The sequence below is a fragment of the Schistocerca piceifrons genome, chromosome X (assembly GCF_021461385.2).
Source record: "Schistocerca piceifrons isolate TAMUIC-IGC-003096 chromosome X, iqSchPice1.1, whole genome shotgun sequence".
In the NCBI taxonomy this organism is placed as follows: Eukaryota; Metazoa; Arthropoda; class Insecta; order Orthoptera; family Acrididae; genus Schistocerca; species Schistocerca piceifrons.
This window is the reverse complement of record NC_060149.1, coordinates 925,501,370-925,528,998: the sequence shown is the minus strand read 5'-3', so window position 1 is coordinate 925,528,998 and position 27,629 is coordinate 925,501,370. Positions and strand designations below refer to the sequence as shown.

General features: G+C 45.7%; 1 protein-coding gene across 1 annotated transcript in view; it reads left to right on the top strand.

Moving 5' to 3' along the window:
- The window catches only part of LOC124722784 (neurogenic locus Notch protein), a 155,642-nt gene that overhangs the window by 99,613 nt on the left and 28,400 nt on the right, over positions 1–27,629 (top strand). Inside the window, exon 7 of the mRNA XM_047247918.1 lies at positions 22,960–23,142. Coding sequence (XP_047103874.1) covers positions 22,960–23,142 — 183 coding nt within the window. The remainder of the gene's footprint in view (positions 1–22,959; positions 23,143–27,629) is intronic.

The following is a 27,629-nucleotide window of genomic DNA, read 5'->3' as shown; positions in this document are numbered from 1 at the left end:
CCACAATGACATAATCTGAAAGGGCCGTAAACTACTTCTCGGGCGCCACTCGAGCTGTCTGAAAAGGCATTCTTGACCCGTAAGGAATGATGAACGTATCCTAAGATTTGCGATCAGTCGTATACCATAAGAGCATACGCGGTCCAGTCACCAGCGCCTGTGGTCAACGTCAGCGTACATTAGGTGACAGAACAAGCAGAGAAGGATATATGAAACGTGTCGGGGGGCATGGAAAACAGTTCAGTAGTTGTCGCAATGCGGTCTCGGAGTGATTTATGCGACGTCCGAAAGGGCGTTCGCGCCAAGGGTCGAAGCATTTCCGAAACGGTAAGTTTGTAAACTGTTCTCGTGCCGCAGTGGTTAAGTATACTGTGCATGGTAAAATGGTGCTATCCGAGACCTGCGTCGAAGTAACTGCGATGCGTCACGGAATTTAGTAGCAGGGCAGTGTAATGTGTCAGCCAGCTCGCAGTTAGGTGCGCGTAGGATGAGTTTAGGGAGAGCAAACTGTCCGGATAATGTGTGGAAGCAGCTGTCCACGGCACTGGCTTTACATCTCTGTCCGTACCGTCGAGAACCTCATTGGTAGTCTCGCTGCTAAAAGTGGTTACTGACAAGTGGCCACATTAGTGACTGGACAGTGTGTATTACAAGAACTAACACGGAAAGGCAAGATACAAAATACAGATATCGCCATTGTAGACGATTTTTTCACAAAACAGTGTTTGCAACATAATTTAAGATGCGTTTCCATACAATCACGATATCCATAACCGTGAGATCACTCGTGTTTCTCCCATTGTATTTTCTGTATACACTGAAGAGCCAAAGAAACTGGTACACCTGCCTAATATCGTGTAGGGCCCCCGCGAGCACGCGCAAGTGCCGCAACACGATTGGCATGAGCTCGACTAATGTCTGAAGTGGTGCTGCAGGGAATTGACAACACGAATCGTGCAGGGCTGTCCATAAATCCGTAAGTGTACGAGGAGGTGAAGATTTCTTCTGAACAGCACGTCGCAAAGCATACCATATATGCTCAATAACGTTCACGTCTGGGGAGTTTGGTGGCCAGCGGAACTGTTTAAAGAGAGAAGAGTGTTCCTGGAGCCACTGTGTAGCAATTCTGGACGTGTGCGGTATCGCACTGTCCTGCTGGAATTGCACAAGTCCGTCGTAATGCACAATGGACATGAATGGAGCAGGTGATCAGAAAGGATGCACATGCCTCCACAGTCCCCTGCTGACGTGCAGGGTCAACGGATTCGTGAGGTAGTCTCCATACCCGTATATGTCCATCCGCTCGATGCAATTTGGAACGAGACTCGTCCGACCAGGCAACATGTTTCCAGTCATCAACGGTCCAATGTCGGTTTTGACGGGCCCAGGCCAGGCGTAAAGCTTTGTGTCGTGCAGTCATCAAGAGTACACGAGTGGTCTTTCGGCTCCCAAAGCCCATATCGATGATGTTTCGTTCAATGATTCGCACGCTGACACTTATTGATGGCCCAGCACTGAAATCCGCTGCAATTTGCGGAAGGATCGCACTTATGTCACGTTGAACGATTCGTTTTAGTTGCCGTTGCCGTGCGGGATCTTTTTCCGGGCGCAGCGATTTGAGAGATTTAATGTATCACCGGATTCCTGATATTCACGGTACACTCGTGAAATGGTCGTACGGGAAAATTGCCACCTCTGAGATGCTGTGTCCCATCGCTCGTGCGCAGACTATAACACCACGTTCAAACTCACTTAAATCTTGATAACCTGCCATTGTAGTAGCAGTAACCGAACAACAAATTAACGTACAAAAATAAAAATAAACTTAGATATTTATGTTTTAAACGTGCCAATTAAATGTCTTTCCGGGTAACACGTTCTCAGAGACGATAGGCACTTTTGCAGTGCTTGTGCAAGTTGCCTATGAAGATGTAGCGTGCGTTTCCGTTTTCGACATAGTCCGGTTGGAAATTTGCAGCTGTGTGTAGTGTGTGGCTCGGTAATGGAGCGAGGTAGGGGGACGAAGTGTTGAGGCCGGCGTGCCGGCACAGCCCCGCATCCGGGTTCTTCAGTTACCCGGCCGTTTGCCGTATCAGTTTCGAGCGTACACGCAGCGGGCATTCCGGCTTTCAAACAAAGGAACGTCGATTAGAGAGGGGCGTGGAACGAGAGCTTGCCAATAGTCGGGCGCCGCGCTCGTAAAACTCGCCGTGCAATCCACCTGCAACGCGAGCCACCTTTACATATCTACGAATTTACGAGGCATACGGTAACGTCAATTACAGGACGGTTTATCTTGTCATGTCCGATTTTCCCACAGTCTGTTTTTCAAATAAAGCTGCGTCCGAAAGAACGTAGTTTTCTGCCGGATCGACTGTGATAAATAAAAAATAAATAAATAAATACAACGCAGAAGATGTAACTACAGTATCGCTGTCTCGCTATCAAAGACACTAATATCGTGACCTAAATGAAATGACATTTCATTCTTCAGTCGGACATTTATCGCCGTCCAGTAAGTCATCAGATACGGACCGAGCGAACTGGCGCGGTGGTTAACACTGGACTCTCATTCGGGAGCACGGTTGTTCGAATCCCCGTGCGGCCAACCGTATTTAGGTTCTCGATTGTTTCCCCAAAATCACGAAAGACAAGTATTGGAATGGCTCCTATGAACGGGAAACAGCAGATTTCCTTCCCCAATCCGAATTTGTGCTCCGTCTCTAATGACCTCGTCATCGGCGGGACATCAAAGTTGCAACTGTCCCTCCTTACCTTTCAAATACGAGTGCGCTTTCATCACATACTTAGGCGAATTTGAGTTCCACGAAATAGTTTTTGTAACGTTCATTCGCGTAAGCATTCCAATTTCACTGTAAATGTGTTAATCTCTTAAGTAGTACTCGTTTGAAGCTTACTTGCAGTTAATAAATCATATTTTCAGTACTCAAGCCCATGTCTCGCTATTTATCGACATACCTATTTTACACGCGATAGTGGACGTTGGAGGAACTGGAACTTCCTCTTCCTATGCATGACGCCAAATTTCCATGACTGACTATCACGAGCCGGCCGCGGTGGCCGTGCGGATCTAGGCACTTCAGTCTGGACCCGCGTGACTGCTACGGTCGCAGGTTCGAATCCTGCCTCGGGCATGGATGTGTGTGATGTCCTTAGGTTAGTTAGGTTTAAGTAGTTCTAAGTTCTAGGGGACTGATGACCTCAGATGTTGAGTCCCATAGTGCTCAGAGCCACAGCCATTTGAATATCATGTTCTTGTCTTTTATCTCCACACAGATACAGACATGTCTTTTTACCGCCTTCTCTCTCTCTCTCTCTCTCTCTCTCTCTCTCTCTCTCTCTCACACACACACACACACACACACACACACACACAATATATATATATATATATATATATATATATATATATATATATATATATATTTATATCTCGAATGCATAACCTTTTCACCTTTAACAACCACATAAATAGGTAAATCAAGTAATATGGGGTGTTAATATATTTCCGCCTTCATTATAGAAGATAGAGTCGATGTCTAAATTATCAGTGGCTGATCTTAGCGACAATCCAGGTTTCCCATCACTGCTCACATAAGTTCCTGTATACGTTATTTTCCATTGCCACTGTCTGACCTGTGTGTACGACGAAAAAAAATGGATTGTAGTCTATTGTACTGTCAACATCTAGATGGCTAAAGCCGTATCAACAACTCAGTTGGGCGAGGATGGGACAGAAAACTGTGGTGCCAGTTGCAAAGGATCATTTAGTCACAGCCTTCAATACCGAAACTGAGGAAGGAGTACTAAGGATTGTCGATATGGTGTATGAAAGTCGCATAATGGTATAGCTATCGTGAACACTTTGGTAAGATGATTCGTCATTGGGTTTTCTTTTTCTGGAAGAGCAAAGAACAGAAAGGTAATAGGCGAATGAAATTTACTTCTGTCAAACTCCCCACCACTCTCATAAGTCATAAAGTGACCCACCAAGCTTAACATCATTACTTGATGGGCAGGTAAATATCAGACTCGTCTGCCCTCTCTCCAAGGAGCACAGAAAAGGGAACTGTGGTTTAATCATGTAGTGGCAACAGTCTCATGTGATTCTGCTGCTACTTTATTAAAATGACATAGCAGCTTTTCTTCTGGTTCTACCACTTGAACATGCACAAGGACAACTACTAATCCGTACAGCAAAAGTTAATTTCCTTCAGTCTTCTTCTTCTTCTTCTTCTGTTAATGAAAGTCGATAAGGCATTACTTTATCTTCTTTCTGTTCTTTTCTTCAGTAACGCGACGATACCCACGGGATGCAATCTCTCCCTGAAGATCGTATGCTTCCAGTCATAACGGACTCACAATATTCTCTGATGTGATGAGTAGGTACAATGAACCTGTCGATCCTTTGTAACACTTCCCCTGAGCCACGACTTACGGTAGATTCGTTTCAGAAGGTGATTTATGGTACGGGGGGACGTGCTGGTTTTTAGCTGACAGCAGCGGCTGTATTTCAAACCGAATGCTGATTTTTCCAGATTAAGTGTTCGCTGTCATACAAAGGGGTGGTTGTTATTGCACTTTAGTGTTTAAATTTACTGATATAAAGCATAGCAGCTGGAAATCTGTGATTCGGTGTCTCAGTAGGTAAGTGCCAGACTAGAAATCCTAGGCTGTCTCTGAGCACTATGGGACTTAACATCTGTGGTCATCAGTCCCCCAGAACTTAGAACTACTTAAACCTAACTAACCTAAGGACATCACACACATCCATGCCCGAGGCAGGATTCGAACCTGCGACCGTAGCAGTCGCGCGGTTCCGGACTGAGCGCCTAGAACCGCGAGACCACCGCGGCCGGCAGAAATCCTAGGTTTCGGGGCCCTGTCCACACCCAGGAATGGGATTACTTTCTGTCTATTATCGTGCCTTTCACTTCTGACAATGGTTTGATAATATGAAAATGTAGACTGAGGTGACAAGAGTGATGGGCTAATGATATTGCACATACTGAGATGGCGTGCAGTGCGTTGGCGGAGCCGTCATTTGTACTCAGATGATTATAGTCGCACGACGGCAATTAACAGACTGGAGCTAGACGCCTGGGACATTCCATTGCGGCAATCGTTAGGGAATTCAATATTCCGAGATCCAGTGTCAAGAGTGTGCCGAGAAAACCATTGCCTTTCACCACTGACAACGCAACTGCCGACGGCCTTCACTTTAACGACCGAGAACAGCGGCGTTAGCGTAGAGAAGTCAGTGCTAACAGACGAGCAACAATGCGTGAACTAATCGTAGAAATTAGTGTGAGGCGCACGACGAACCTACCCGTTGGGACAGTGCGCCGAAATGTGTCGTTAGTGGGCCACGGTAGCAGATGACCGATACGAGTGCCTTTGCTAACAGCGCGGCATCGCGTGCTGCACCTCTCCTGGGCTCGTTGGACCCTAGACGAGTGGCAAACCGTGGCCGGGTCCCGCTTTGAGTTGGGAAGAGTTGACGGTAGGGTTCGAGTGCGGCGCAGGTCTCACGAAGCCGTGGGGCCCGAGGCGTCAACAAGGCGCTGTGCAAGCTGCTGGTCGCTCCGTAACGGTGTGGACTGCCTTTATATGGAGAGAACTGGGTCAGCTGGTCCAACTGAACCAATAATTGACTGGAAATGGTTATATTAGACTACTCGGAGACCATTTGCAGCCAATAATGGACTTGGTGTTTCCAAACAACGATGGAATTTTTGTGGATGACAATGTGCCGTGTCACACGGTCACGATTCGCGACTCGTTTGAAGAACATTTTAGACAATTGGAGCGAATGATATGGGCACCCATATTGCGTATAGAGGCAGCGTGGCTCAATATTTAACGTCGAGTTGCGAACAGGAGATGATCGGACACGATATTAGGAGGTATTCCACGACTTGGGTCACATAACTGTATAGTTCCGGGTTAGCGCTGAGCCCACATCCCCAAATAACGTTCTAGCTTAGTCTCTTCAAAGCTTCGACTTGCTGTAATGTGTTATGGAGATCGTTAAAATAATGACACTGCTGTCGCGATGCTCGATCGTCACAGAGGAGGGTCCTTTTTTCATTGTGCTCTCCGAACCGGTAGCGCAAAAAGAACACGGAAGTGCACTAGAGCACTTTAATGGATCTGCCGCTGCACAGTGCACAATTTTTGCCGCGATACACTAGTTAGGCCGCAGAAAAGTGTCTCCGACTGCCTGCAGTCGTTCACGTGGCGGAACAAAAACGGACGAAATAACTGCAGCGAGAAAACAAGGAAGAAGAAGCCTTTGTGGGCGCTGTGCTCGCCCCCGCGCGCGCTTCGTTTCTTTTCGCACAGTACAAAGACCGGTCCCCTGCACAAATAAAAAGCCACCGTTTCGGTTAGCTGCGGCCTGTAAATTCCCCGCGCTGTTTGTTTCTGCCGGGCCGGCATGCGCGCGCTGTAAGAACCGGCAGCCGGCTGAATGAGGTGTGAAATGTACGTGGCCACCTCCGCTGCCTTCGTCCCTGCTACTCCTATATGCCGCTCACAGACCTTCTTTGTTCCTCGCGGCGCGCCTATCAGCTGCATTCCGATGCCACCTCGTCCTGTCTAACATCTCAAAGTAAAGAAATGATCTGTGTAAGAGCGGCGAAGACATAAGTAACTGATGGGAGCACTCCTTTAATACACCGACGAAGAAAAAAATAGCGACACCAAAAAATAACTGAAGTAGAGTAATGAAATTTCGGGAATACGTTTCTCTAGGTAACGTATTTAACCGATCAACATTGCAAGATCACAGTTTATTGTAAGCACGAGATAAGCCATTGCAAGTGTGAAATGCTGGTACGTTAATAACCGATGTAACCTCCACGATGTCGGTGCGAGCATGCACTGTGTTGTATAGGTGCCGGATATCAGTTTGTGGGACGGAGTTCAAAGCCTGTCGCAGTTGGTCGTTCGATACAGGGGCGGTTAATGCTGGTTGTGGATGACGCTGGAGATGTCGTCCGGTGATGCCCCATGTGCTCGATTGGAGACAAATCTGCTGATCAAACAGACCGAGGCAACGTGTCGACACCCTGCAGAGCATCTTGGGTTTCGACAGCGGTATGTGGGCGAGCCTTATCCTGTTGGAAAACATTGCCCGGAATGATGTTCACGAGTGTCAGCACAACTGGTCGAATGATCAGATTGACGTACAAATTTGCAGTCAGGGTGTGTGGGCTAACCACGAGAGTTGTTCTGCTGTCGTACGAAATCGCACCCCAGGCAGAAGCTCCAGTTGTAGGCCCACTGTCATAGTACGCAGACAGGAAGGCTACAAGTCCTCAACTGACATCAAGCTAAGCAACACGCGGCCTTTACTGGCACCGTGGCAGAACCAGCTTTCATCGGGAAACACAACACTGCCCTCCGATGAGCTCTCGCTTAGCACCACTGAAGTCGCAGATGGCGGTGGTTTGGGGTCCGTGAAACGCACGCTACAGGGCGTGGGGTTCTGAGATGTCCTTACAGTAACCTACTTGTTTGTTGTATGCAACTGCTTTTTCTGCTGCCGTAAGCCGAACACGACGGTCTTCCCTCTCAGTCGTGCCACGTGGCCGTCCGGAGCCCGGTCTTCTTGCGACCGTACATTCTCGGGACCACCACTGCCAGCAATGTTGTGTAGTGGCTACATTCCTGCCGAGTCTTTCTGCAGATCGAGGAAGGAACATTTTTATACGACCTCGTTCAATCCCAGTGAGGTGTCGATAATGGCGTCTTTGTCGCCTTAAGGGCATTCTTTGCTAACATCTACGTAGATACTCCGCAAGCCATCGTACCGGTACGGTACGTAAAGGAGGGTACCCTGTACCACTACCAGTCGTTTCCTTTCCTGTTCCACTCGCAAATAGAGCGAGGGAAAAACTGTTGTATATATGGCTCCCTATGAGCCCTTATTTCTCGTATCGTATCTTCGTGGTCTCTACGCGCAATGTATGTTGGCGGCAGCAGAATCGTTCGGCAGCCAGCTTCAAATGCCTGTTCTCTAAATTTTCTGAATAGGGTTTCTCGAAAGGAACATCGCCTTTCTTGCAGGGATTCCCGAAGCATCCCCGTAACACTTAACGTGTTGGTTCAAACCTACCGGTAACGAACCTAGCAGCCCACCTCTGATTTGCTTCGATGTCTCAGTCTCAAAGGTAACTAACACTCACGACCGTTAAAGCTAATCTGATTTGCATTCTCATAGAGGTGCTACTAGCGCCACTCGTACGCGACTTCCTGGAAATTTGAATGGTCGTTATCTTTCAGATGCAGAAACACGCCGACCGACTTTCGCTTATGTCGCACAACTCCCCGTTGGTGTTGCAATGTTTTCCGTAATTTTGTCAATAAACGCAACACAATGAACATAATCTTGCAACAACTGCGGCACTGTTGACTTGCAACTCTACTGATAATCTTGCTCACTCATCCTGAACCGTGAAATGAACAGAGCGGTGTAAAGCTGAACGAACGGCGAAGATCGTAAAAGGTATTTTGACAAGTTTGCAAACTAAAAGACGAGCTCATTTTGTGCACATAGTTGCGATGATTTGACTTGGTCGTCTGTGCTAGACGCTGCGAGCGATGTTCTCGACTAAGATGTCGACTTCGACGTGTTTTAGGTGTACTCGAGATCGGACAGCGAGTTTTAGAATGCTACATGCAACACAAATCTCTCGCTTCGCATTGCGGGTAGACTCGTGTTGACAGCACTCGAGAACAGAATGAGAACATTTGTTCATTGGTCTCGGAAAAGTTCCATGTTATATACCCTGCCCGTTCAAAAAGTTAGGAGACAGAATTTATTCGTGGCGCATAACCGACGTCAGCGCAGTAACAATGGTGGCAGCTTGAACTGACAACAGACGTGCGTTCCACCAATTTGTTTTGAGCAGGCAGTGTTAAGTAGTGGACGTTCGGTCGTAGCTTGTCAGCGTTTTTGTGTCACAAATTGCACTCGAGCAACATCTCTAAATCGACGATTCCAGGCAGTTTCCAGAATCTTTTGAAGAAGAGAAGAATATGTGAAGTTTGTCCCACACGCATTGACGCCCGAACAAAAGACGCGTGGACGACTGCCGCGACTCGATTGAAATGCAAAACGCGGGCAGTTCTTTTCTGGAAAAAATAATCGCGGGTGAAGAGACGACGTGTGTCAGTACGAACGTACCACAGAACGAAAAGGTGTCTAAATTCTCAAGAGTAGTCGACGCTTTGACGACATAATTGACATTCAAAGCAACGTGGCGCCAGGTTTGAATAACATCCCAAATAAGGACATTTCTGACAGTTTCGAATGGTTGTGTGAACGTTCTGTTCGTTGTATTCAAGTGGGGTGAGACTGTGTAAAACACCTGAAGCCGTAACGCCAGCATCTTAACGTCTCTCTATTTTTTTTACTAAGCCAGTTGAGTGGTACTTAAGTAAATAAATTAGTGAAATCAAAGTGAAGTAGAAATTAGAATATAAATGAAAAACTTGGTTTAGTTTAGAGAGTTACATACTGGCAAACAGCGGGCAGAACAGCAGAACAGAAGAGACAATGACCGTGAAGTCAGCAAGTTCCACATAAGCGGGCGCTGTCGATTCAGCCGTCAGGGCATCGCCCGACCGGCTCACGTGTTTCTCAGTTGTCGCATGTGAGCAAAGGCCCTCGCCTACATTTCAAGAGCCAATGACCGTCGTTAAGAAGATTCTTCGAGAAGCTTCTCAACGTGACAGAAGAGGCAATGACCGTGAAGTCGTTCACCTCCAGTAAACTGAAGTGAATAAATACGCGAGACGCAGTGGGCCCGACAGACGAGAGACGACAGACGAAGGAAGAAGAGAAGAGTAGCAGTAGTTTTCAGTCAGTTTCGGTGCTGAAGACCGTCATGCAAGAAGAGACTACATCATGCACAGAAGCACCAAGTCCGCCGCTGTAATGGAATAGCAAACAGCAGCCTCGGCGCCAAAAGACAGAAGTTAAAAGGTATTTGAAGTCTGATTTTTACGTACGCGGGTGACTCGTGAGGACGGGAAGGAGACGGCCTCACATCAGCAGTCACCTGTGAGCTGGGATGAAGATGTGACAGCCGAAAATGGCAAGCGGGAGTCTGTTGTTAGAGTCCGGGACACTGGCCTTCCCCCGCCGCGCCGCTCCGCTGGCCGACGCACAACACACGCGGCTGCTTAGAGAAGAGAAACACTGGGACGCCACATCCAAGGTATCACTTCGCTCGCAATAATTAAATGGGCCACCTCGCGCTGCGCGTCTCCAGTCAGCTGGGCGAGACGGCGACACGAGATACACACTGCCACGCGCAATCAGCCGCCGCCGCCGCTGCCGCAGCAGAAGGCTACACAAACGACACAGCTGCCGTTCTCCGAACCAGAACATCCAGTAAGATACAGTTGTACGAAACTTTCAATAAACGTTATCTGATGTAAAAATGCTGTTTCATTCTACCTCATACCCGAGCCAAGGAAGAACCCACCCTGCCCACATGTTGTTAAGAGAGAAAAATTAATTTATTTAGTATTTTCACCCTGACATAATGCTTTAGAATCAAATGCCCTTTTCAGTAATGCTCATCCTGACAATTGCCTAGCATCAAAAGAGAAAACCCAGTTACATTTAATAGCAGAACTGCTACATTTAGTATCAGAACTGTTACAGTATATTTGCGTTAACCTAGCTCCGTAGACTTTGGCGAGAATAGCCAGTTCTTTATCAGGCGAAGATGGGAGGCTATGGTGTGCGAAAGAATACTTTTTTAACAAATAATTTCCTTAGAAACGCGTGGGAGAGATCGTATTGCAAAGAAAATACACTAATTCAGAAAGAGTTTAGGAAAGAAAAGACATTTCTGCGAGCTGGAGAACACAGTGATTGTATTGAAAATAATTTATTATCCGGCACGATCAGATTTATTTCTAACGAAGTGAGCGGTTTCGGCTATCATCGTCAATCTTCAGATCATCAGGTAGAAATGAATGGTGTTTGTAAATTAGTTATACAAAAGCAACCTTTAATTGTGGAAAAGGTAAATAACTTACAGAACTGTCTGACTGCAGTATATCTTAAAGTTTTGTTCTCAAATATGTATTGTGGCTACCTTTTGTAACACAACAAATGTCCCAGCTGTAATCAAGTTCCTGTCAAATCCTATGAAGCAAGTATCGGTGTATGGTGACAAATGCTTGTGTTATCCGTTGTCGCAGCTCGTCGACGTTTCCCGGAAGCGTCGGAACAAATACTGTGTCTTTAATGTAATCCCATACATAGAAGTCAGGTGATCTTAGTGGTCAAGATATTGTTCCACCATATCCAGTCCAAATCGGCACGTTCCTATGGAGATAACGCGACAACTTCACGATCATAATGAGGTGGTGCGCCATCTTGCTGTAAAATAAATTCTGTGCCCATATCCTGTTGTAATTGAGGCAATAGATGATGATCAGGTACGATATGCCACTTACAGTTGACTTGGCAAAAAAGAATGGACCATAAATCTTGTTAGAGTTTAAAGCGCAGAAGAAACATTTACCGCAGGCAAGCCCCGTAAATGTTCGAATACGTGACGTAGTTCCTGCACAGCCCATATCCGAACATTATACCGATTCACTTTACCGCAGGTATGAAAGGTGGCTTCGTCACTGAACACAATTTTATGAGGCAAATCATCTTTATTGTGCATTCTGTTAAACATTTCTACGCAAAACTCAGCCCAATTTTCCATGTCACTTTCTCTTAAAGCTTGCGCTTGTAGAGTTTGAACGATAGGCGTTTCCGCAATACCTTCCACACTGTAACGCTAGGCATACTCAGTTGCGTCTCGTTGATTTACCCAGACTACGAATGTAAGATTGCCGAACTCGTTCAATTACTGCGTCAGAGGCTACTGGCCTGGTTTCCTTTGTGATACACGGCCAGCCGGTGAAACGATTGTGCCAGTTAATGAAAGTTTGTCTTTGAGGTGTTGGCTTGCGAAATTTAGTCCTGATTTGCTTCTGAACTGTAATACCCAATTTGGATTCGTGACATCATAAACACTGCGCACGCTCTGCACCGTTATATGACTCCACGATTGTTGGAAAAACCCATTCGCGCGTGGAATAAAACATGAAATATACTGCATTCAGTACTGTATCAAACATTTCTGTAAGTTACGTTCCCTAGTTTCCCTTTTCAGACTAAGAAGTTACTTTTGTATAATTTATAAACATCCTGAATACACATCCGAGATATCAGTGTGTGCAGCTGGAAGCGTGACGGAGAGTGTATCCTTTCTCCGTTTTCAGTATTCAGATGTGTATTCGATTCGTTTTGGCCTTTCAGAACAGTCCTCGATTACTTGAAGTGTTAGATTCTGCCTATCACTAGTGTGACGTGTTCGTTGTGACCTACCACCGGTCATGACAGTCGTCGTAATTGGCAACGAAATGCCGTGAGGAGCAGTGGAAATGCGTATCACTCTAAAACAAGTGTGACCAGGAGAGAGGAAGAAAAGAAACATGACACTAGAGATGGGTGTTCAGGGAACTGTCACTGCGTTTGCTTTATGTAATGTGAGGGCAGCCTAATGTGTGTATGAATTCATAAGGGACCAAACGGCTGAGGTCATCGGTCCCTAGACTTACACACTACTTAAACTAAAACTAACTTATGCTAAGAACAAAACACACACACACACACACACACACACACACACACACACACACACACACACACACACACACACGCGCGCGCGCGTGCGCGCACGAGGGAGGGCTCGAACCGCGCAATCCGTGACAAGGCGCCTCTAACCGCACGGCGCGAGTTGAGTACAGTTGCGCAGTTCTCACACGAAATCCTTGGCGTAAGGGATGTCTACCGGCCAGTAGACATCTTCTGCCTTGCGGCGTCGTGCGGATGCGGTATGGAGGGAAGGGTATGTGGTCAGCACACCACTTTCAATCGTTTTGCAGACTTTCCAAACAGTGGAGCGTCTTCTACTCGGCCAAGTAGCTCGTAACGTGGCATCACGAGGCTCAGTGAACTCCGTACCAGTCCTCGCACTGAGGAAAAGTCTTTTGCAGTACTGGGAATCGACCCCAGGATCGTCGCATGACAGTCATTTACGCTGACCACTCAACTACGGAGGCGTACTGTTCATCTGGTTTCCTAAAACCAAACAAGAGAGCGATAAAAAAATTGGACTCGGGACGGTAGCAACGATCGAACCCGAACCAACGGCTGAGCAGTCTCGTGCGCGATCTACGCAGTGAGAACAACTGACAGTAACTGTATCTGGGAGGCTGGTTTATTTTACGCGCGCAGCGACCTGATTGGCTAATTTAATGTTAATTAAATCGGAAAGCGACGCAAAAAAAAGTTCAAATATGTGTGAATTCCTAAGGGACCAAACTGCTGAGGTCATCAGTCCCTAGATTTACATACTACTTAAACTACCTTACGAGAAGAACACACACACACACACACACACACACACACACAAGCTTTCCAGACTGTTTCTGACCACCGCGTGTTTCTCAAATCTCCAGTCTCAGTCACACAATTACTTTCGTTTCGCCTAAAGGTAATCACACATTATTTCAGACACTATACTCGCATTAGGGAATAGTGGGGTTCAAATCGCCGTCTGGCCACCCGTATGTAGGTCTCCTGTAATCTCCCTAAATCTATAAGGCGAATGTAGGGATGATTCTTTTGGAAAGGACGGTGCCGGTTACTGCCGCTACGTTGCTCCGCCTCTGACGACGACGTCTCCGAGAAGTTAAACCGTAAACCACCACCTTCTTGAAGCCAGTCTCATGTTAACAGAGAAGGAGATGAGCAACTTCATTGTTTTAGACTCTTGTGAACGCTGGCCTGGCTTTCTCAAACAGTGTACTCCTCCAGTTCAGCTGTTCGAGCCACCTGCTGGCGCCTTAACTCGTTATTAGGTCGGACACACCAGGCGACAAATATTTTGTCCAGTGAGCTCAGTTATTTTGTGAAGTACACCTGCGACGATGTAGTATTTACCGATGGCAGGCCGGCCGCGTGGTACAGGCCGCCCTCCGCTGGCGCCGCGCCGCAGACAAAACACGCCTGTCTGGCCGCGTGCTAATGAAGCATTTCATTACCCAGTGATGCGGCACTATTCTCCCGACACGGCTTCCAACTCCCAACGCTGCACAATTTGTTCATTTTGCACGCGCCGCGGGATTCTGTGCGTGACGCGGGCTACATCGCACCGTCAGCGTGCTCGTTGCTCCGTCCTCGATTGTGAACTATGTGGCCAAACGCCACCGGACAGTGTGACGTAGAGTTACTGCTTGTCCACCATAGGAAGATCGTTTTTACTGGTGCTAGCTCTGTAAAATATTCATTTGTCAGCCAACAAAGAATAACCAGCTTACAGAAAAAAAGCACACTTAAAAGATATCATCACCAACAATCGACCCCGCGCGAAAATTTGGGCCACGATTCTGAGTGTGCAGTTAAGACGGTCTGAAAATACTGCTTTTAAACTTTGGTGTCAACCAGTCGATTGTCACTAGCTCCGTCCCATTGGAGCAGCCTACTTCACGAACACAAACCACTGTACAGGGGAGTGACAGACAGAGCGGGATGTTGAAGGCGAGGGAAGACGAGAGTGGAGTTGTACACATCTGCGCAACACGTTTTGAACTGATCTTAGAGAGTATACGTTACTCTACGCGAAAATGAGTACGTGATATGTGACCCTCATGCGCATATACAGGGTGACCGTTATTGAACTACATTAAATAAAATCGTCGTAACTTCTAAACGGTTTGACACGGTTGGCCGCGGGCCACGATGGGAATTTGTAGCGTTTCGTTTAGCGACGAAGCCCACTTTCATTTGGATGGGTTCGTCAGTGAGCAGAATTGGCGCATTTGGGGGACTGAGAACCTGCGTTTCCCGATCGAGAAGTCTCTTCACCCTCAACGCATTCTGGGTATCCAGAGGACACTGGCATGGGCCTCGATTGGCCGCCATATTCTCCGCATCTGAACACGTGCGACTCCTTTTTGTGGGGCTATGTTAAAGACAAGGTCACTGTTGAGCTGAAAACAGCTGTTCAGGAGGTCATCGACAGCATCGATGTTCTGGCACTTCAACGGGTCATGCACAATCTCGCTGTTCGTCTGCGCCACACCGTCGCCAATGGTGGCAGGCATATCGAACATTCGTAACCTAAATCCGAATATCTGCGGTGACGTTTACATACTGAATAAAGTGTGTGCACGCCGTACTTTGTAATTAGTTTACGTTTTTTTCGTATAGTTCAATAGTCACCCTTCCGTGTTCAGTATTATTTTACAAATATTCTCATATTGGTATTCTGCTGAGGTTATACACTCACCACAGAATCAAAACAGAGAAACCTAAGCAACCGAAGAATTATTATGAAATGAACCTAATGATTTTCTATTCACAATTTCACCACGCCAGTCACGTCGGAGAACGTGATCGCACAAATGTACGGGGTGACCCAAAAGTCCCGTTAACATTGGAAAATGCACTGTTTCACAGAATAATGTAGGTAGAGAGGTAAAAATTGACCCACCTGCTTGGAATGACGCGGATTTTACTGAAACAAAGAACGAGCGCAAAAATTGGCCAAGAAATGACGCTGGACGGCAACATGTAAGTGATGCCGCACGAGAGTCTTGTATAAAATAAACTGTGGCGAGGAGGAGAGCCTGGCTCATAAATACCTGCTGGAGGGCGCTCTACCACGTATTGCTATACGTGTTGCGCACATGGTTTAGTGAGGATAGCGCCACGCCCATAATGCTTGGCCTCTTCAATGCGTGTGATTTATTGATTGTGAGATTACCTGAAGTCGCAAGTCTGCTGCGATTGTCCGATCTCATTCACGGAGCTGAAAGACAACATCCGACGGCAATTTCTCATCATACCTACTGACATGCTGTACAATATGAAGTCACTCGATTATAGGTATTGCTGCTGAACGACTGCTGACACGTTGAGCATTCATTATAAAGAACAACGTCTTCGCTGAAAATCAGGTGTGACGCTAATTATTGCTTTTGTGTCATATGAAGCGCCATCTGTGCATAATTTTGTGCACTTCTTTTGGTTTCAATAAAACTGAATGTCGTTTCAAGCACGTGTGTCAATTTTTACCTTTACCTTCAGCATTCCGGAAAGAACTGAATTTTCACATGTTAACGGATTTTTGGCTCACCCTGTACTTCACTTGAGTAGTACCAACTTTAAAATTGATACAAAATAACGTACAATATAAATGTTAATGGCTAAATAATGCATCGCTGTTTATTTACTGCATACTCGCAAACGTCTTACTCACTCCAGCGTACAATACTCGGATCTTCGGCAGTAAGCGGCTGCATTGTGGCGGAACGAGTGACAAAACGGTATGTGCGCAAGTTTAAAAGCTGCAATTTCAGAAGGTCATAATTACATACTATCAGAATTATAGTCCAAATTTTCATACCATTGCTGTGGCTGATATATTGCTTCTTTTCCACCTAAAACATGAGGACCAGTTGGTGATGTTTCCTTGTCAGATCGATGCCAGCGTTAGCTAGTGTGCCACCTCTACTTTCGTATAAGCACAAAACACGGGAAATGGTACCAGCACTGCGGAAAGGAATTGGCACTACCTCCCCTCCCCTCCCCTCTCCTCTCTGCTCCACTCCTCGCGTAAATCAGGAACGAAGACGTGTCTTCTACCAGAAAATCGACGGTGACAATGGAGCTCGATTGAGGCACAGGGTAACAATTATTTAGTTAAGTTGCACGGGAACTGCACGTACCCAGGTAAGCTGGTAACAGTGCTTTTTCGTAGTGGAGACTTCAGGGACGCACTAAACACAATCATCAGTGTTGTATCCACCAAAACATACTACGAAAGCCAACCATCGTGCTTCCTTGTTATAGAGTAAAAACCATCTGGAGTCTGTCAGAGGGCCAGTAATTGAACGGTCCATCGAGAAGCGATAAGGCTCGTTTTTTACGCCACAGCTGCTGCGCAGGAGCCATCGATGACGGGAATAAGTGAGTGATGTGGCTTACAGTGGTGGAAACAACGACGCCATTGCTTAAGATATTTTGTGGAGCGATGGGTCGCAGTTTGCGCGTATGGTACTTACAGCGCATGTAGAACTAGCGAAAGTCCAGAGACCAATATTTACCTAATTAAATTCTGACGATAATGCCAGGTGAACGGTAGTGACTCGTTGCATTCTGGCGATAATGAAATTCAGTGACGGTGGTCTAAAGCATTGGTCCTTGGTGTAGACCAGACTACTAACTTCGATCGACGGTGGACTAAACGCAGGTGTTAGTGAAACATTTTAGATAGTATCATGATTCCTATGATATTACAGCAGTTTGGAATCGGACCTCTCTCTATCTTTTCCACAAAGTAAAGACCTTGCCGTGGTTCGAGAAAATTCAGGTTGGTTACAGGATTGGACCTGATCGAAGCACCGACCACAATCCCATTAAACATTATGTGCCAGATTAATTTGCTCAGAAATCCGAAACTCGGGCGACAGCTCTTCCTACATAATCCATTCCAACACGTACGACACTAGAGGGAAAAAATGACTTTTATTACGCATTATTAAAACTGTCAGTCGCTCATAAAGGAGCTCAGTGTGCAGCAACAAAAATGTTTGATCGTTTGCCCAATAATATAAAATGTCTGACAGTTACCAAAGCAAGATTTAAAACTAACCTAAAATCATTTCTCCTGGACAACTCCTATTCCATGGACGAATTTCTATTTAAAAACTGGTACCCTAAAAAAGGCCGTAGTTTTGAGTGTAGTAGCATGAGTAGAACTAAAACTAATCGTGTATATATATCCTGTAAACTGACTCCTTCTACATAATTTCGATAAAAGAATCATTTAAATGATGTGTGGAACATGTAACCAACTCGCTAGTCCTTCAGTTGATCGTAACAGCGCAGATACTCCCGAAGAATAACCACCGTTTCTAATACAATTTGATTACATTCCGTAGAAAGTGTATCTTTTCAATCTCCGTGTCACCAAATTATTTCGCTTATTTCCGAACTTTTGTGGAAGAATTGGCACTACATACCACCTCAGGGAGAAGTGATTAAACAAATTACTCAGTTTCTTCTTGTAGCTGCGACTTGCAACGAATCAATTCCACATTTATGAAGTGAAGAAGTTTCTTCTTGAGTCCATCATTGTCTGCAAACATTTATTTATCGCTTGCACGCCACGTCGCCATCGAGGTCGCTAGCTCAGTCGGAGGTAGCTTTTTGAAGGAACCACCCAACCTTACGTGTTAACTGATTGAGGGGAAATGCGGAAAAATGTTATTCTGGATGGCTGGACGGGGCTTTGAATCTCTTTCACGTAAATTTTAGGTCCAGTGTTCCAGTGTCTCAATCTCGCGCTAGCTTTCTGGATCTGGAGGAACCGATATCTGGTACGACCTAGTTATGAGTGTAGAGTCGACCCTTTTCATACACGTAACCACGTTCAGCCATCATTCCCTTCCCAAAGAACAATTACAGTTTCCTGCTATTGTCCGAAGTAAGTGTAATGGCGGCTGTAAGGACAAAATATGGTGGTTGCTACTATTCATTTCACTTGATCATCAGTAGACAGAAGATTTTAAAATTTCCTATCTTTCCAGCCGTCCATTTCAGAGTTTACTCATCCTTTTGTTTGCGCGAACTACGGAACATCTTGCCATATAAAAAGCAGATTTGTAAAGCCAGCGTGCTATCGACGTTCTCCTGACTAGTGGGACAGGTTCTTTGGTGTCGAACATCTGCAGCAGGTAGCGTCACCTCGCCAGAAGATGCATGCACGTTAGGTTGTTGCAGTCAGCTTTCTCCACTGTTCTGTTGCACGGCAACAGAATTCGTGGTGCTGATTCGCAAAAGGCTGGAGCATGGTACTGACGCAGAAGGTAGTACAAACTTGTTCCGTTTCCGACATAAGAGAAAACTCCAACATTAACTACGGATACTGTACCTACTTGCGATAGGACTGTCCGAATAATATGGTTCGTAATCAAATTATATGAAGGCATTCTGCAGAAAGACATACGTACACCGTGAGCACAGTGCACAGATCGTTTCCTCCTCAAATACGTATGTACTGATCACTGAGAAAGGTAGCATGTTGGTTAAGAGGAATTAGTTTTAGACACCACCTGGAACGTTCCGTATGTAACAACCTCGATTATGTCAAATCGTTTAATTCTTCACTTCCTACATATTATCGGGATCCAAGCCAGGTACATTTATTTGCTTTCTTTATTTTGGCAATCTGCAGTTCAAAAGATATCAGGCTTACTATATTGTTAATTTAATCAACGAGCTGTATCTTATACTTTCCACCCTATTCTCTCTTCCATAAAGTAAAAGATGTTGTATTTTCGGCGTATGAGAACTGTCTTATAAGTGTGGTACATGTCCGAGTTACATAAAGTCATGTATTCTGGTGAGTCTCAAATGTATGCCGTGAACGCAGTATATCATTTCTACACATAACCACTGGAACCGAACCGTTAAAGTTGATGCTCTGGCACTCCACTAGGTTCAGTAAATTGTCGCGATGACGTTGAACCACAAGAGTGACGGAGCGCTTGGCAGTGCATTTTAACTTACTAATTTTATTTTCGGGAAGGAAGCTGTTTGACGTGGGTTTCTGGAGTTGGGCTAGGAGACTGATGTTTTCCCTCCATTTTATGTGCTCCTTGCCAGCTAAGCGGTTGTACCATGTGCTTGGCAGAGCTTACATCTGCCAACTTTTCCAACGTGGACGGAGTAGTTTGCGTGACCCAGGTGAAACTGGTCGTTCCACGGAAGACAATATCATTTGGATAGCGGAAATCCTTGTTTTTTTTGTTTTTTTTTTTTTTAACCTGTAATCATTCTCGAAAACGAATTTGTTTCCCAGTTCGAGTGATCGAAATTTGACAAGCCAGTCGTTGATTTGGACAGCAGAGACCGCTCCGTTTATCATAGAGGCTGGTGTGCGGACGCCAGTGCTCTACGCTGTGTTGCACTCGCTCTTGTATATTCTGCGCTTCTGTGTGGGGAAAACAGATTACTTCTCGTCAGAACTCTCGCTTGTATGATGCCCTACAAGGTACACCACCAACCCGTCTGAAATCACTCAAACAATTGGAGGTTGATTTAGACAATATCGGTTCTTTTGATGCGATCTCCAAATGGTGACAGCACTGGAACGAACATCCACCCAACAACGCACACATTATTCGAGATTCGAGAAAGAAGGTCGAGGAATTCGAAGTACCACGCCATATCTGGTAGAGGCTGAGCTGCATTAGGACTGGCCAAATGCTGAGCGGAGGAGCAAACAATAGGTCGTTGTTAAGGAGTACATTTGGCGCTGATCTGGGGACCTTACATCAAGTTACTCAAAGTGCTCTCGACTGGTTGTCACATTCGGACATTGCCATTTGACTGTAGACACTTTTGTGTACTTGTAAAACGACACGATAAATAAATTAAAAATCTACGTGTTTTACACTTCCTTCGCGTACAGCAAGGCTGGCAACTCTATAATTGTTGCAGAGGGAAGTGTTGGTGAGAGGTGTGGGAGCCCACGCAACCGGACTCGGAAGCTTGTGCGGGTGCTATCAATGGCAGGTCGTTATCTCGGGAAGCAGTTAACAGCCTCCGCCAGCACACTGCAAGAAGCAGCCACAGCGCTACATTGCAACCTGCCCCTCCAGTGTCGTTGCGTACGGATTGGGGAGTCAAGTTTCACTTTCGTTCCTTATTTTTAGTGAAATTTACGCTTTGAGACTGGAGACTGATTTAGAGAATGTGACCACGTACTGCTGTTAAAAATAACGAGGCTTGAATCCGGACACGGAAACTGAAAATTTGAGCAGGTACATACCGAACTTCTTTTTTTCTGTAAGTGGTTCCAAACTTCGTCCAGATGAAATTTAAAACTGAAGGAGCTCGTAATGTTTATTTGTTACAAACCCGCTGAAAGAGTCTACACAAAGTCTTTGAGAATAGATGCAGTTACCTATTCTCGGGTAATTCTTTGCAGTTCCAAATAATATCTTTGGCTCTCAAAAGAGATATAAGAACGATTTATGTTGTCATTTCGCTCTCTTTCTATAGGCGATTGTTTTAAAGCGTCAAACATATGAAGCTGCTGAATAAACATAGGCCCAAGAGTGTGCAGAAGAAACGAGAGTATTTATTCACTAACAGTAAGACTGAAAAATGAAAGCACTTATTTATATTAATTTCTTCTATCATTTTAGAATGAATAGCTCAGTAAAAAGATTTCTTGTTTAGCATTGTATTTTTCAGTTCACGCGGAAGGACTACGCGCTGTAAGTGTAGTGTTTGTAGCAGAAATGATCGTCTCAACTTCTCTCTCTAAACCGTTTGGACCTCGGCTTTTGTGTGGAAGACGCGTGTCATTTCTGAATATGTGTGTTTAATCCGCTTTCATTTCTGATATCTCTAGACTGCAGAAGCGTTTCACCCTTTATCCTATCGGTAGCTTGGTAGTGACCAGAATTTCGTACCGCATGTAGATGACTATCGCCAGATAGTGCGGAAGAATTGTCGGTTAAATGTCAAACGTCTTCTTAATATTTGACGAAGGATATTATAATTGATGGTCCTTCCAGTAAGCGAGCCCTCATTGTTTCACTTTGCAAGAAATAGAAAACGTCTGCTTCGTTTCCTCCCAGTTTCTTCACAAGCATTGATAGGGAAAACTACACGTCGTCGCACGCATCTGCAACCTGTAATCGACAGTTCTTGACACTTACCTTTTGTCACTCGTAAGAATGTGCCAGATATGTAAGTGTGCGTCCAAACCTTTGAATCGGTCGAAAGGCTTTTATGCGGGATTCCCAGCTGTTAGTTCTATAGGCCCTGTGATTTTAGGAGCTCCAGTGATCGAGCGGCGCGCTAATAATCAGGGAAGTTCGAATTGTGTTGGTCGAAGAATTTTTCTGGGCACTCAACCTAACCGTCACCTTCAGCATCGGACCAATGGAAAATACCGAGTCGCACAGTAGTTGGGGTTCCACTATACACTAAAGCTTCGCCTCTCTTAAGTGGCTGGCTCGGTTGCGACGGTTCTATAGCGGGGGGACGGCGAAGGCAAGCCGCTGCCAACAGGGCAACGCCCAACCGAGCACACAAATCTTAAGCTCCGTGTTTGCTTCGCACTAAGGTTGTTTTCAGTGGCTACTTACGGGCGCTCTGCCCGCTTGTCTTACGTAGAGTTGCTGTATGCTCACCACAGTTCAACTTTTAAATTATGCTGCAAGTTTCTTTTTTCGCATAAGTGTAATCTAGCTATTTAGCACGGTTTCTCACTATTGATTTGGGTGACGTACTTTATTGCTCACGTACTCGTTGAAATAATTGGAGCTAGTGAAATCGGAACGAACAGTTATTACTACGTCGCTATTTAGGGAATAGCTGCAGTTGTCTGTGTATGGCCGGCCGGAGTGGCCGAGCGGTTCTAGGCACTACAGTCTGGACACGCGCGACCGCTGCGGTCGCGGGTTCGAATCCTGCCTCAGGCATGGATGTGTGTGATGTCCTTAGGTTAGTTAGGTTTAAGTAGTTCTGAGTTCTAGGGGACTTATGACCTCAGCAGTTAAGTCCCATAGTGCTCAGAGCCATTTGAACCATTTTTTTTGTCTCTCTCTCTCTCTCTCTCTCTCTCTCTCTCTGTGTGTGTGTGTGTGTGTGTGTGTGTGTGTGTGTGTGTGTGTGTGTGTGTGTAGCAACAATGGAGGAATGGAGACGGCCTTCACAAGAATGCACCCCAGTTCTCTGTCTTGTACGTGCGAGCTGCTGTATGACATGAATTGTAACTAGCGTTGCGCTGAGTAGTGAAGTTGTGTGTTGTTGCTGTTGTTCAGGGTCACCGTGCGAGCACGATGGGCTGTGCGTGAACACGCCGGGCTCGTTCGCGTGCAACTGCACGCAGGGCTTCACGGGCCCGCGCTGCGAGACCAACGTGAACGAGTGCGAGTCTCACCCCTGCAAGAACGACGGCTCCTGCCTCGACGACCCGGGCACCTTCCGCTGCGTCTGCATGCCTGGTAACACACTCCACTTCTCTTCTTTGTTCTCACAGGACTCAGATAATTTAGTATGTAGATTTTATGCTGAAACTGGAATCCTTCCTTCTACAGGATTGATATAAACCATACCGACACACTTTTACACGTTGTTCGGCAAGGTATAGAGAACCCATCATCTCCAAGGGCATGTTATCGTACTGGTGTGTCGGCATATTAAGTCTCGGGATCGATCATAGTTCTATTTTCGTAGTAAAAATAATTATATGCTGTCATAATGCTTGCTAACAATTTGGAGCTCCTCAAACAGTTTGCTTCACAAGAGTTTGTGAGGTATCGTATCCCTAACTCTCATTTCTCCCATTATACTCGCCATTGATAATTTTTTTATTGCCAAGTGTAACTCACGTAATCAATTTTTCGTGGCCTTCAAGTACAGTAAACATTCCCCATATTCGATGTGTCACAGTGTAGTAGTGTTAGCAGAGTAATCGTTGGCGACATAATCGTGTCTGTAGTGTATACATGTAATAACTAGTCTTGTATTACACGTTTAAATACTTCCATCTCCGGAAGCATATTTCATCAGAGTCTGAAACAGTCGCAGCTGCCCTGTGAAACACTAATACACGCTACAGTTCGATTTCTATTGAAGACTTCATGTTCTTAACGGCGCTGGAATAATCCCTAGAGCACTTAAGAGGATGTAACCATTCTTATGCTGATCAGCCTCATCGGAAGTGCTGCTCCACAATGTTGCATTAATTTTTTTCCCTTCATCTGTTTACTCTTTACCATATAGCTGAATGACCATATAGCGAATAGGAGTGGTTAGAATTGGATTAACCATGTTTGGCCACGAACAAGTCGTGTATGTTTTCTGCTAAGTCCCTTCTCTTGAAATACATTACTGTCTTCTATTCCTCCTGAGATAACCCTGTACCATTTTCTACAAGCTAATGCAACAGCCACAGTGATCCTGCATCCAGGTAAGACGGTGTACAACGTGTAACAAAAAGGTAAGTCAAACTTCCAGAACAGATTCTTCGCACACGGAAGAAGAAGAAAATGTTTCACGGGCATCGGTCCAGAGGCTTTATTTTCACCCAGAATGAATTTTCACTCTGCAGCGTGGTGTGCGCTGATTTGAAACTTGCTGGAAGATGAGAACTGTAGTGGACCGGAACTCGAACGTGGGACCTTTGATCTTGTCGGACAAGTGCTCTATCATCTGAGCTATCCGAGGACGACTCAGGAACCCTCGTCGGAGCTCTGCTTCCGTGCTGGGATTCATTTTCTTCAAGCCTTCGTTGTACATCAGTCACGATCACTGCCGTGATTGCATCGCTGTGTAACCTGTATGTCGTCGATGTAGCCTGCTAGTTGAACGCTGCCCCGTCGTTTTGAAACTATAGCGGCACTTCTTGGGAGGACGTACTCAGAGTATGTTTTGTAGACATCTCTGTTCAGGGATCATGTCAAAACTTGTGAAAAACTCGAAAAGTCTGTTGCTAGGTTCGACGCACAAGCATATGGGTGTTAATCGTGCCATGCAAGACTATTCCGAATGTGTCACAGGCCTTCCACAATACTCGGGCTCGAGAAAGTAGATGAATAACGGCCACGGTACTTCATTGTCAAGAGTGAGCCCTATGAGTCGGTGTACACGTATAGTTAACCAACAAGACACACTGATACCAACGTGATTGCGATAATGAACCAGCACTGGATAACTTCCGTGAAGATCACGGGTTCTTTATATTTCTGAAGAACCACTGCAGGTCTGTCATCAGAAGTGGTAACATGTCAAACCATTGGAAATTGTCTGGCTTTCAGAACTATCGATTAAATTAATTTTTAGATTCATAGGCTGACCCTTAGTGTCGGTTATTATGTTTCGATGACGCATTTATTAAAGAAATTCGATGCGTTTGGGTGTTACTACGAAACGTAAATTATTGTAGTGCTATCACTGCTACCCTTTTCATAAATTTGTCCACTCCTGTTACTAACTGTCTGCGCAATAAATTAACCCGCCTCCATAGAAACTTTTCTGAATTCCACGGATAAGGGTTCTTCTAGTTGATTTATACTGCTCTGGCGATTCCTGCCCAGAAATGACGTCTCCCACAGAAACTCATCTAAAGGTGCTCAAGATAAGATGGTGTAGACAGCGAGTAAGCATCCGAGCTAGCTAACTGGAAGGTGTTGTCCGAGCCATTCGTCTCTGAATACGTGGTTTAGAAGTAAATGAACAATGAGTGCGCGGTATATGTAGGCACCACGTCGTGTTAAAGAAACACGAAGGGTCACCTCTCTAACGGAACATCCAATAGATAAATTATAGCTTACTGTGTACGAATGTATTCGTACAATCGCCCCAGTCCAGAAGAAACAGGGTGCGGTAGGTTAATTCTGTACGCCACTCCACTCCGCTTTACGGTCTAAGAAAAAGGTGCGTATCGACACGAAATGTAACCATGTGAACACAGCTTCCACGTCAGTATCTTGATAATTCTTTGTTATGCCGGTTCAAGAACTACTAAAATAAAGCGGGAAGGAATTACGTATCGTCACCATTATAGAATAAGTATACGAGTTTTGCCTGTGGGCATATTCGCGTGCAAACCGTGCAGAAGGGCGAGTAATACATTGACACCGCGGACTAGCTTGTGGCGCGCGGCTGCGCAGAGAGTTACGGAAGTGTCTGGCCGGTGATCAGTGGCTCACGGCGCCGCAACATACGTATTGTGTGTTAATGCTCGTGACGCGCTAATTAGCACACTGTGATTGATGGAGTGCAGCTCCTAAAAAGGCTGTGTACCTTTATAATGAGAATGGCCATTATTTTACGCGTCCGAGTGGGTGTGTGCGATCGATTACAAATCAGAACCGTAAGATTGTGTTGCTGCAATTGTCACTGTGATTTAAGTTGCCCTCAGATTCTGGCCGCGGCGATTTTCGTGCGGACGGCACTGGGCACGAGCCTATGCCTGTCGTGACCTTACCGTTGACACTCACTAAAAAGAAAGAGGAACGGAGTTAGCGCCGTGACGAGGTTCCCACCGGTCACGCGGCGGACTGTGTAATGACACCAAATGGGTTAGTGGGCTGCAGCTAAGGAGCACTTCTTTGTCCGGAGCCCCTCACTGCTTACGTCAGATGCCATACACACAATACTGCTCTCACACTTGCTCTTTTTTCGTTCTTTCTTTTCTTCATCTTTAAATTAAGCGTTCCGAGCTTTTACAGACTTCGCCAAATGTAGACAGAAATAGTAACTAGGTGGATTCTGGAGCCAGTCCTCACCCAGTGAGAAGAGCTCGGGCAATGTATAAGTGTTGTCAATTACGATGTACGGAAGTTGTCTGAACAGCCAATCGATTATTCTGCACGTAGAGGAGGAGTGAAACGTCGTGTACATTGGATGTGGACGAATTACGGCTCGTGTGAGTCTTACATTCCGTCGCCAATGAGATTATTGTAAATGGCGCACGAACTAGAGTTTGGCAGTGACCTAGTCCCATCGTGGCTTTGCTATTTACTTTAAATTTAGACGAGCCGAAGTAACTGTAGATTGTATGTACCTCGGAAACAAGTTTCGGAAATATTGTGCGTCGAAAGAACGTCTCACCCCTTAAACACGTCACCAGAATCTGTGCTAGTGCTCCTGACGAATAATAAATATTGTATTGGCACTAGAAGTGGTCACAGTGTTCGAGAAACAATGTCTTTTGCGTAAACTGAAATATTGAGCCGGCGGTTGTTAGAGGGTTGGAATGTACCCAGTAAAGAGTACAGACGCCCGAACGCTGCACGGTAGTTCAGTTGATGCTTATATACGTGTATGGGGAGACGAGGGAAGCTAACGAAAGTTGCACACGTAGAAATCAAAACTCTTAATAAAGGCCGACATGATAGTGGAGTATGATGTGAATACAACGTATGTAGAATAATCAGCGGTGAAGGAAGAATATAACCTATATTACGAGGGCGTAGGGTAAAGTACCGGAAATAACTCGGAATTTTTTGTGTGAAAACTCTTAAAGCTTTTTAAATAAAATATTATTAATATGCTACATCCTCATTCTTCGTGCGTACATGTTTGCTTCCCTCGGCCGCTAGATGACTCCGAACTGTAACGTGTAACATGACGGTCGGTGCGAGAGAATCGGCATGCTGTAATCGAGGTGGGCGACGCATGGAGCATGGCAATGCCCGACCCCACATGCGCCATGCCACAGTAGCCTGGGTCCTTCGTCCTCCATACACTGCCCGACTTGCCCCCATCCGTTTTCGATCTCTTTGCAAACTTTAAAGAATGCCCTCGAGGACTTAGCTTGAAGCGGTGCAAGCAGAGGCGACGTTGTTGCTACGTCAAAGAAGTGACCAGTCTCTCCTTGGGAGAAGTGTGTTCGTCGCCAGCGGGATGGTGTTGACAAATAAATATCTAGACACGAAGAATAAAGATGTAGAATGTGAATAACGTTTGTTTTATTTATGGAATA